The 12,691-nt window shown below is 31.6% G+C and overlaps 1 protein-coding gene across 1 annotated transcript in view; it reads right to left on the bottom strand.

Moving 5' to 3' along the window:
* Window positions 1–12,691, bottom strand: part of Smp_145280 (hypothetical protein) — a gene marked incomplete at both ends in the record, with an annotated part of 37,036 nt that overhangs the window by 5,415 nt on the left and 18,930 nt on the right. The window contains 7 exons of the mRNA XM_018789888.1: window positions 963–1,175; window positions 1,245–2,341; window positions 2,730–2,947; window positions 4,075–4,231; window positions 7,917–8,137; window positions 9,950–10,008; window positions 10,099–10,150. Coding sequence (XP_018655286.1) covers window positions 963–1,175; window positions 1,245–2,341; window positions 2,730–2,947; window positions 4,075–4,231; window positions 7,917–8,137; window positions 9,950–10,008; window positions 10,099–10,150 — 2,017 coding nt within the window. The remainder of the gene's footprint in view (window positions 1–962; window positions 1,176–1,244; window positions 2,342–2,729; window positions 2,948–4,074; window positions 4,232–7,916; window positions 8,138–9,949; window positions 10,009–10,098; window positions 10,151–12,691) is intronic.

Below are 12,691 nucleotides of genomic sequence, written 5' to 3' on the forward strand. Positions count from 1 at the left end.
TAGCTTCAATTGACTCATGATTTCAACTATAAAATCACTAAAATCTCCAAAAAACCCCCTTCAGATAAAAGAAAATAGGTCAGGATAGATTCGAATACGAAGAGTTCAATCACAATTGAATAAGAAATATACTCTTCTGTTCCAGCATTTAATATTTTACTATCATAAATATTTCAGAATGCTATTCTACATATGATAAATGTTAACAATATATCTATACAATCTTTTAACTTTAAACGAATCATTGTTATACTCTTTAGATATATTAAATTAATAAAGTTGATTGTATGTATTGCCTTATCAAATTTCTAAGTAAGGTAAAATCTCAATTTTAACAATATTAAAGTACTATTAAAACTCTATTTATCTCATTGTATTATCAGAAGGGGGTTTTGTGGAGATTTTAGTAATTGGCGAATGATTACTCAACTTCATGGATTGGTTGAAGTTAGACATTAACACCGTTAGATACCGGCCATCTCAGTGTTTCTAAAGGTTAAGCGCTCGTGCGCGAGACTAATAGGTCCTGGGTTCGAATCACGCTTGGCAGGATCGTGGATACGTACTGATAAGGAGTCCCACAATAGGACGAAACGTCCGTCCAGTTCTTCCATGTTGGTCTATCTTTAATTGTATTAATTATGATTCATTAAATAAAATAATTATTACTTACTTTATCATTTCTTTTGTTAAATTAACTTCATCATTATTTAGATTATCTTGCTCAATATTAAATGGTAATTGTAAATGTATACATGTTTCATATCTTTGATCCCATATTATACCAAAATCTTCAGCAGTTTTACGACGTATATTAAATAAATAAGCAATTAAATGATTTGTATAACTTAAATGTGTTGAACAATTAAGAAATTTATTAGCTTGTATAATATTTAAATTAATTGTATTTTTTAAATAACTTTCATATATAATAAATCCATGAAAATTTATCCCATTGATACCATTTAATAAATTTAAATTTGCCTCATTTAAATTTCCCTCATTTTTTTGTTTAATTTCATAAAATTTTAATTCACATTCATGTTGTGTAGTAAAACAAAAACATATAATATAATTTGATTGTAATTTAATTGTACTATGAATAGTGAAATTATTTGTCATTGATATAAATATTACACTATGCTCATTGATATCAATTAAAAATGCACCATAATCTGTTAATGTAAAACTAATTATATTTAATAAATTTGAATAATAAAATGAATGATTTTCAATTGTATAACCATTAATAATCATTTGTTTCTTAGGTAAATAACCTAAATAAAATGTTGTATCAATTAATGAACCAATCCATTGATTTGTTAATAATATAAGGGATGACATACTAAATATATCAGACCATTGTTCATTTAATGTTGATAATGTTGTAACACGACCAGTGAAATAATCAATTTTTGCAACTGTAATTAAACGATTATCTTTATATTTGATATCTTCAGAATGACGATTAGTATTAGTAGTATTAAGTTCTGGTGATTTATTAATTGGTAATGCACATATTGATGTAGGATCTGGTGCAATATGTGAAGCTAATAAAAATTTCATTGAAAATAAATTGACTTCAGGTAAACTTATAGTTTTAACTAAATTACCATCTAAATCATACCAACTAACTGATTTACCATTTAAAGCAACAGCTAAAATTAAGTTATTTGACATTAAACGTCCAATACCTAATCCAATATCAAAAGTTGTATGTAATAAACCACTGCCTGAATCAAAACATGTTGTACGTGGTAATAAAGCGCATTGTTTACAACCAAGATATCTTGATTGAACTAATAGTTTATCTAATAAATCTTTGTAGATGTTTAAAGGTTTTTCTATTTCAGTCACTCGACGTCTATGAATTAATTCACGTTTTGAATTTAACATGGACACACTACGACGGGATGTTGGAGAGGTATATGTTGATAAACGCCTGCGTGTACGACGTAAATATGATGGTGGTTGATAGATTTTTGTTAGACGTCCTAAAATGTCAATAGGTAAACTAGATGGTTGATAGTCTAAACTTAAAGCAGCAATACGTATACAATTGTATACTTTGAAAGCTTCTGGTGGAGGAGTTCTTGAATAAGCCGATGACTGTGTGTCGGTATTATAAACTGCAGAAAGGCTACTAGCATTCGTTGTGGTATCTGATGCATGTAGTAGTGATGATTGATTGATGAATAGTGCAGAATTCAATCCATCTAGCTTGGCCCGCATATCATTTGTGGACAATCGACCTAGTTGATTGCATGATGAAAGAAGTTGTTCTATTTGAAATGTACGATATGCTTCTATTGGAAGTTGTAGATCAATGAGTAATTGAGACCTATTTTTTTTAAAAAAAGGACGAATGTATGACAATTCAGTTAATAACAGAAAAATTTAATTGTAATTTATTTAAACTCATAAAAAATTATTTTCGAAAATGAATATAAGAAAAATTGGCTGTAATAATAGTTAAATGTTTCTTTTTCAATGTTAAACAATTAAATTTATACAGATACGAACAATAGGACTTGAAGGTTCTGTATTCATTACGTGGTAAGATTGCCTGTAGGCACAACTGGTGAGTCTCAAACTAGAAAGGGGAAACTTTCTGATACTTTCCTTTTTTTCAATAAATACCTAATTCGTATCAACTCCTGACGAAAATCAATTTAAACCTGAGCTAACCCTTATAAAATTCATTAAATATAAAATGGAATAGTTCTTACCTAGAGGTACCACGTAATTTATTGTAAAGGAATTCATAATTAAACATTATCTCTGAGTAAAATTCTTCAAATCGACCTGAATGACATAAATGCCATGGCAACTCATTTAACTTTCTTAAATTTAAAAGCAATTTCTTCTTGCCGCTTATTTGAGATTCCTCGAATACATATGGCTGTGGTGGCACCATTCTATCTTCGTTGCTAGATGGTGGAAGTTTCTGAAATGAAAGAGATCATCACAATCAACAAAAACTACGTAACATGACAATAATAGTCCTTTATTCTTCATCAAAATAAATTTGTGCCTAAACAGTTTAAAGTATAAAATCTAAATTAACACTTTCTTGATAATAGAATTTATTGAATATTAAATAGTCATTTAAGAGTGAAGTAGAATATCTCTTGAAAAACTTAACTTACAGCTAAGTGATTATGGATTCATAGGTCTCTTCGTCTGTTTTAGTTTTTTTTTGAACTAGGTAGTATTATTAGATCTCACAAATTAAAAAATATAGCTAAAAACATAAAGTTTTATTACCGTATGTTTGATTTCGGTAAAGAATTATCTGCATCGAATATACAGTGATGAAGCTAAACTCTTATCCACGTAACTTTTGAATATTCAAAAATATATAAAGTTCCTAAACAGTTTTTGGCAGGCGTCCATATCCACCCAGAAATATATGTATGATCAGTCTTGATCCTATGAAATCTCTTTTCATCGCGCAATATGTTTGATGGGTGAATTATATCATTTCTCCAAAGGACAGAGAAGAAGGACGAGATATCAACTAGTATGGAGGCTTTTTTCAAATTTCTCAGTGATAAGATTCTCCATAGGTTTTACAAATCTTATGAAAGCGCATAAGTAAACCCGATCGTTACACGTAATTAATTAATTAAATCAGATATATAACATGAATATTCATGGCAGTAAACTCATGATTGGAAAACATGTGAGCCAGAAGTTTTAGCAAACTACTAGGAAACTGTTGACCTATGGTTAAGCTTTTCAGGTCTTACCAGCGAAACAGTTGAGAAATTATGTAAGCAGACAACCCCCAAAAATCTCAAGCCAACCTGTTGGGACCAGTAATCGGAAACTATACATTGAATTATTTGGGTACTCATCTAAATTGACTGTATTTTTTATCACTTTGTGTATTTATTTAAAAAAAGTGAACAGAGTTTAATATTTTACTGCAATACAGTTATATAAATAACTGTGGTCGAGTAGTTCGAATGTTCTAGACATTTAGAACTCATATACACATAGAAATTAATATAATATATTTTTAAACATTATTAAGATATACACCCATGGATAAACAACTCAAAAACTTACCAATTTGGCTGCAAGATACTTCGGATAATAAAATGTCTTTTTCACTCCAGCCCATTTACCCAAAAAGTAATCTGCAATGTTTGAATGGATTTTTCGTTTATGATTAATGTCAGACAGATAACAGTCTTTTGCAGCTTCAATAAACTGACGGTGATACCTAAATAATGGGAAATTATATATATATATATATATATATATATATATATATATATATATATAATGGATAACTGCATTTAATTAAATAAAATTAAACATTCCAAGTATATATTTTAGTAATGATAAATGTGGCTTCTGGAGGGAAGCACGGGATACAATGGACAGCTAGGATGCAGCTGGACGATCCAGACTTCGCAGATGATCTGGCTCTTCTAACACAAACCCTCACATGAAATCCTGAAGGCCAAAGGAGAAGAGGAAGACCAAAGAACACACTACGCCGAGAAATGGAGGTAGACATGAGAAGAATGAACAACTAATGGATAGAACTAGAAAGGAAGGCCCAGGAAAGAGTGGGTTGGAGAATGCTGTTCGGCGGCCTATGCTCTATTGGGAGTAACAGGCGTAAGTAAAAAAATGTGGCTTGACTAACTAGTCCTCTATACAACAGAAGCTACTCGAAATACTAAGATAAAACTAAACAGTGTTTCCGTGTGCTATTATTTAAATTAATAACACAAATATATCACTATGCAAAGTTGCTCAGATAACCCAAATGTCAATAATAAAACTATCTAGTTGGTTTGTTGGAAAGAAACTATGTAGAAAGTTTATCAAAGTGACTTGAAACAAAATGATTTTCGATTAACATTTTAATTTACATGTATTCTTTCGTTGGACAGTAAGCAAATTACTGGGTCTTACTTTCCGGAATTATTGATCGATACTTCTACAAAAAAGTAGTAGAACCCTAAGATACACTTTTATTGATGCACTATTATCTATAATTTACATGTATTATTAATGAAAATAGACAGATTACTCATAAAACTAGATATCAAGCATATAATAAAAATTCGATGGATTTTGTCAATGAAAGGTCGACTTTGTCCACTGATAGGTCTCAAAGTTAATTCATCCTGGTACTGCAAGTTTTAAATGATGTAGTAGAGTATCTCTTGGTCTATGAAAGTCAACAGCTGGACTACGCCATGTAGGTAGGTGGAGACTACGAGGTTGGAGTGTACATGACTATCGTAACCAGTGGTTGGAGACTTTGGATGACATAGCTCAAAATCGACCACAATACTACATATACATCCACTTCTCCTCTCCTATTAAATCCTGGGTCCATAAGTCCTATTAGATAATTTTCTGCTTTCTGTATCTAGTCTTTTCCATTAGTACTGATACTGTTACTACCTCTACTGCTCTGGGATTTGGCTTGATAATTTCATCTCCCTATGGTAATCTCATATGCTAACTTGAACCTATGCAGATGTGTCAAGTTCTAAGTCGCATAACTAACCAATAAAATCCTTTCAGCTATAAAGGACTAGAAAGATTGACATTGGTCATTGTGAAATGATCAATAATCTCGAATTATCCCCATCGTTAACTTTTCACCGTTTGTTCATTGAACATTTATAATGAATGATCGAAAGCATTCTAAACTTAATAAGCTTTGTTTAAAATGAATAATTCATTGATGTAGTGAAGAAATTAGAAGATAATCTTATTACTACATTCGGTGACTGTATTTTTTTTATTCATCACTCTTTCATACCAGTTTAAAGCGTACATATTATCGTTAGTATAAGTCTTGATGTTGTTAAGAGACATTATGAAGAGATTCCATTAAGATTTCAAAATAGTTTTTATCAATAACTGTCATTAGTTAGGAAACTACTGAAAAATAGTTAACATTCGACAACTATCTCTCCATAGTTTGACACTCATTAATATGCACTGCTAAACATACGTGGGATCGAAATGAAGAGCATTAGTTCTGAAAATAAATAGGGAATAGTTACATGACTGTTTTGAAATCCATAGTCCATTTATTTCAACTTAAAATTGTTGTAATATGAAGAAGTTCTCGTTGAATATCACTGATAAAAAATTGTCTCACTCATGACTTACTTGCTTCCACAGGTCCCAACTTCTCACTAGAACTTTTACAAACTTGTCACAAAGAATGAAATTAATTTGGTTTTGTTATATCAAGTCCCTCTTATTTGGTAAACTTAAAGAATCACTAACCATATCGAGGCGTTTGATAGCTTGTTGGTGTTCACGCAGACGAAGAGGAGGACAGTTATTTTGTTCGATACAGCTTTTCTCGTTGTTAGAGTTTATTTTGTAGACAAGTTTCGGCTCTTTTCTTTTATCATTTCATCCTCTGGTTTGGATATGACTGATTGAAGCAATTTATCTGATGTATACGCTACGTCTATTTCAAGAGACCACAATATTTATGTAGTTTTCCGTGTATTATTCATGCACGCTAAGAGGATCCGTTTGTTGGTTTCTGCACATGATTTCATTATTGGTGATGAGTGTGGCAAACATTTTTAGTAAATTGAATGAAAAACCAATCCTTCAAAAAAGTTATTGATAATTTTTCTTCATTTCTTCGTATTATAAGTGTGCAATGAGTTTCACAATGGAAATCTTTTTGAACAGTTTGTCAGCAGCTGACTTTATTAGTTGCTTGATTATTTTAGTTATGGATGAGAATTCGATCTGCGTGTTTTTACTTCTATGTACTCGGGTCACTGCTATACCTGTGCCGGTTCTGGTGATTAAACCGTCTAAGAATGATGGTTTGCCGTCAGATTTCTTTTTCATCATGAATTTCATATAATATAAGATATTTCTGATCAAAAGCAGGTGCTAACCAACTCATCCGTTGTGATTATGACGAATGTATCATCCATACAACGAATTCATATTTTTGTCTTGATTACCGGTGCAACTGAAGCTTCTGGTTTCTCCAGGACTTTTTTTACAATGGGTCATGATGTTGTTGATCCCATTGGTGTTCCTTTCATCAGTTGATGTATTTTATTAGTGAAGTGAAGATATGTTCATAGACACAAATTGATGAGTTCTAGTAAACCTTGACCTAAAGGCATTGTGTTTTTTGAGAGATTTATATCGCTGGTGAAAAGTGAAGATAAAGCGTTCGCTACTTACTTTGGTTCACTTGAAATGAATAAGATTGTAATGTTGAAGGACGCCAAGAATCAGTCGCTGTTGATTTGAATGTTCTTTACCTTGTCCAAGTATCGTATGGGAGATTTAATGGAGTTGTCACTAGTCATTCCGATATAAAGAACAACATATACTGTTGCAGGATTTCATGATCTACAGAAAGAAGTTGATTGTCTTAGTACATATGTCCAGGTAATTTTCAAATAATAGACGATATAAATCTTCTTTCAAGAATTAATGTTTGGATACGTGAAGATTTTACATGTCAGTATAAGCCTACGATTGTTTCATATTTCTTTTACGCCCTTCTCCGTTTCACTGAGGATTAAAAAGCAGGTTCAAAACTACCAACTGTAAGAAGTTAACGTTCAAACAGCCTACTATTTATGGGGTTTGCAATTGCATACAGGGATAATATTTCTTGAACAAAGGTATAAATAGTTGCTTCACACATTCAATTAGTTAAGGTAATCGATGGAGTGAATTATGGTATGCCATAATATGATTGTCAAGTAATTATAGGTATATAGAACCTACTATTTAAGTGTTAGTACACACTGTAGCACAAATTCTTTTTGAATCCTTTCACCCATAAAATTTTTTTAAAATATACGTTGATACTAGAAATTTCTTGTTTACAAACTAAATTATTGACAGATGATAAAAACATATAATAGTGATGAACCCACCAAAATAAAACTACTATTCCATCAGCCTCGCGTTCAGCCAAATTTGATCCCAATGCGTTTCGAAGTCTTGTCCAAACAAATGGAGGGGCTCGAACTTGTGGTGGCAAGTGATGTTCAAAGACGTCTCGAAGGACTTCATCATCAAGAGATAACAAATCCACAATTTCTGCCTCACTCAAACCACGACGTGAAGCTGTGATATAGGATATTGCGTGGGAAGTCTGTGTGATAAGGTTACACAATATGTAAAGTCAAAACGTGAGAAAAAACAATGAAGTTCGTAAACAATATTGAATATTCCTAAGAATTCTGATAGTGTGATAAAAAGACGAAGATTATCAGGACTCCATAGTTCTGATAATTTTCATCTCCTATCGTACTATCCAAATTTACCAAAGGGATTAATTACTTTATATTCCTAGGAAGTTTAATGAAAAAATGGACACTTCTTGATGAACATTACTTAATTTAGCCTTTTTGAAAAATGAGTAGTCATAAACATTTTAAGACTAAATAAGAAGTTCATATGATAAGTAGAATACTACGTATTATCTTCTTATTGAAACCTGAAAAATGCCGTCTATAAGTTGAAAAATAAAAATGGAGTCCATTATCAATGAACGTACGTAAATCTTGAGATATAACTAAAGTTAGAATTAGACCAATCTATCCTCCTTTAGAGTTTGCACTTATCTGGCTTCTTAGGATATATGTCCATAATTTCTAGGTAGGCATCAGAAGAATAATAGTTCCAAGATCCTGGCAACTACATTAGGGAAGCTGGTTTTCTATATCTCTGTCCGACTGGGAATTTTGTGTAACCTTATAAACAGACATTATAAAATTAAAACCCGTAAGTCAGTATTATGTTAGACTCCTATTTTCTAATCAGTACACCAGTCACTCTTATGATTTATGAAAATTACCATCAAACAAAAGAATGTTAATTACCACAAATATCCAAAATAACAGTGTTCTATGTGCTAGAAAAGTTGACATTGAACAATAGCCACGTAAAATTTGTTAGTCAAATCAAAATTATTAAGATGTATTGAGAGTTTTACGGTGATTAAGCTGCAAACATTTAACACTTGTGAAAAGTAAATATTTACCACAACTGAATCCATTTATTCAAAACAAAACAATTGTTCAAAGCTTATATTGAAAATTGAACAATAGGGGATAATTTCGTCATAGCCTTCTTAACTTTGTTTTGGTATCAATCAGTTTTTTTTCCAACTTTTATTCAAAACTGCTCATGAACAAATATATGCTACTTGTATGTTCATGTCATTGTTCATAACATTGATCAGTTTACTACATATCAGATCACTTATATTTTAATAGTAGTCAAACTTGTTTGGATGAATTTAAAAATACATCTTTCAGTCATGTATCAGATCATGATTAAAATTAACTAAAATGAATCAAACACTGACGTGGAAGTTTCGTTGATAAGTTTTTTTAATAAAGTATGTCTACTTTTAAGTTTGCTAACATCTTGTACGTTGTATTGGATATTAACATAATTATGTGTAACATAATCATATTGTGATGCTCTTGTTTAAATTACATGTGAAATAATCTAATACAATATTAACAAATTATTATAAGCAAATATGGATAGTGGCTAGTAGCGGAATACAGGTCGCACGTTTCGTCCTATTCGGGACTCGTCAGTTGGATGTGCCTGAATCTCAGAGTTGATGTTCACTCTAGGACTCAAGCCCAGTACCGTTCGCTTCAAACGCTATCATGTTATCTACTTAGCCACTGAGTCCTGATAGCCACTTTCACAGTATGTGAATATGCCTATATGAGACTGATCAATTGCAGTCCTAAACATCAACGGGAAGATTCAAGTAAATAATACCAAGTGAATTCAACAAATTATTTTTTACTGCATATCAACAATAAATGATGTAAGAGCAACTAATAATTACCACGAAACTAAGAAATTATCTAAAGGAATAAATCAGTATTCAGATATTATGAAGAAAGGTATGAAATGATTTGAAATAGATTCGTCTTACCAATAATTTACCATGTGTATGTTCTAATGATTCAAAGAATTGTACAATTGCTCCTCTAACTGTTAAAGCTAGTTCTAAATTAGGCCATTGTTTAACTGCTAATTCAGCTTCTTCTTCTGTACAAGGTGTATTCGAATTAATTTGATCACCTGTATTTTTTAAAATATAATCAGGTTGGTGCCATGATTTCCATTGACTTACCTAAAATAAACAAACATGTATTAGTAATAAAGGAAGTTTGTTGGGATTAATCGATTTATGGCTTGACAAACATATATGTTTCATAAAGGGGAAAGTAATTAGTTTTGTCCTTGACCATCTAACAAAATTTAATCACTTAACCAATTTGAATATTGACTTTAAGATTATTTATGTAATTCATTTAAATCTACCAAGAATTTTTCATATTCAGCATCTTAAAATAATAGAAGCTCCTGCTACCCACGACATAAAGCTTGGGATTTATGTACAAAAGAAAAGTGTCTTATGTTTGTCTTTATCTTGGCTCTAACATTTTATTATTATTTTCATTGCTTCGATTTTGCATTTGACAATGTTTGCCCTGTCTAATTATTTCTTATATTTCCACGGTTTTGTTCACAGTTCCTGTAGAAGTTGCTCAATCGTTTATTGTTATTATTTACACTATACGACCTAACATTGAAATTATTCTATTACATCATATTTGTTTCTGGTTCAAATTTGATAAACAATTCGTTGAAAAAAATCCCTTCCACCGAATTTCGTGTTTTTATGTATATACTTTCCTAGCTTAATAGTTTGTATGTTTACTAGTTAGTAACTTTGAAAAGGAATTCCTCAAGTTCTAGTGAAAGGTTTTAATTGCTGGATTTCAAACATATCACAAGGATGCAGTTATAAAATGACGACAGTAGAAGGTCACTGTTTATATCACTAACTGAATTAAGTAGACTGTGAGGACTATTGTGTTCTAACTCAAAGGTCTAGAGATAAGGTTCTCATAGGATACTTGAAAGTCTCGAAAAGTCAGTACTGTGTTAAGTGGAACTGTTGAGAGGCTCATGACTCTCCCGATTTACAATGAATATGATGTTAGTCTATGATAAAAAAAGAACCAAATTATCTCCAACAAGTTGTTGATTATAAACGTCCACTGAATATTTCTGTTCGGGTCACAACTAGTGAAAATCGAATTTATAAATTATTAAGTGAAATCTTTTTCGAATTTCTGAAACATTTTACTTTAAATTTTCAGTTAAATGTAACTTTTTCTTACTGCATGTTAACTATGTCAAATTTTACGTCTTTACGAGGTCCACTTAGATGTTTTAAAGTGAAATCCAAATATAGAAAGATACTTTCTGGAAATTATCTAAGTGAAAATATTTAAAAGGTTTATATTCACAGGGTTTCGGATACTGACGTGTGAAAATCCCTTCATTTTCAAACACTGATGGGAAGTGGTTGATACCATTCATAAGCCAATCACATATATCAGAATCTGATAAATTATTAGTGCTTATAAGTACGATCATGTCCGATACAGACTATTACAATTAGGCTACTTGGTGCATAATCTTTAAGTAGACTATAATTCATTTCCGACTAAAAACTAAACATCTTCAAAGTGGAAAGAAAGCATAGGAAAATCAGTAATAAGAACCAGAATGATACAAAGGAAAACTATGCTGATTTGATTTCTTTTTACAAGGTTCCGTGGCACTCTTTTGACTAACAAAAATCTTCACAGTACAAATTATTGCAAATAGATTAAATATCATTTTAATGCATTCAATTTCGTCACAATATTTTCTATCATAGTGGAAATGTTACAAAATGAATGTTGTGTCATTAAAATTTGTCCGGAATGCAATAAAAAATTTAATATATCTATCGAGTTAATAGTTTTAGAGATATTTTCATAGCTGAAATCATGAGTCGATTGAAGCTAGGGCACCATGGAAAACCTGTAAGCACTGGACGGCTGTTCGTCAGCAGTGCGCATCCACGATCTCACCTGACAAGATTCGAATCCAGGACCTACCAGTCTGGCGTGCGAGCGCTAAACCACTAGACCATTGAGCCGGCATCCGATGGTGTTAATGTCTCACTTCAACCAATCCACGAAGTTGAGCAACCGTTCACCAATTGTCTTCAGTGAGTTGATATCTCACAACAGACGTGTCTGAACTCCATTGGTCACTGCTTCTCACTGGAGCTCCAGGAAATATCTCTTGAAGTCAGTCACTAGTGAGCATATGATTATAATCAGGTTTACCATGGTGGTATAGCCTCAATTGACTCATGATTTCAACTATGAAAATACTGAAATCTCTACAAAATCCCTTCTGAGTTTTAGAGGTCTTTACTGTATTTATATTTGAAATTGTGATGTGCATTTGTTTTATACTCTGGCTCCTATGATGGTTGATGTTTTGTTCAAAATTTGTAATATGATAATTAAAACACAATTATATGAACGAAGAATATTGTATTCAATAATTTCTCATCAGGTTCTACAATTATAAATCCAAATTAATAATCCATAAAAAAATTGGCCAAGTTTAAGGCAGAGTACATCATTTAAGAAACTGTAACATGTGAATCAAGGAGTGTTTGTAGTATAAAATTAACATCAGAGGAGGTTTTGTGGAGAATTTAGTATTTTCACAGTTGAAATCATGAGTCAAATGAAGCTAGACCACCATCGAAAACCTGGAAGCACTGGACGAGCGTTTCGTCCTATTATGGGAGAGAGCG

This window comes from Schistosoma mansoni, chromosome W, assembly GCF_000237925.1.
Source record: "Schistosoma mansoni strain Puerto Rico chromosome W, complete genome".
In the NCBI taxonomy this organism is placed as follows: domain Eukaryota; kingdom Metazoa; phylum Platyhelminthes; class Trematoda; order Strigeidida; family Schistosomatidae; genus Schistosoma; species Schistosoma mansoni.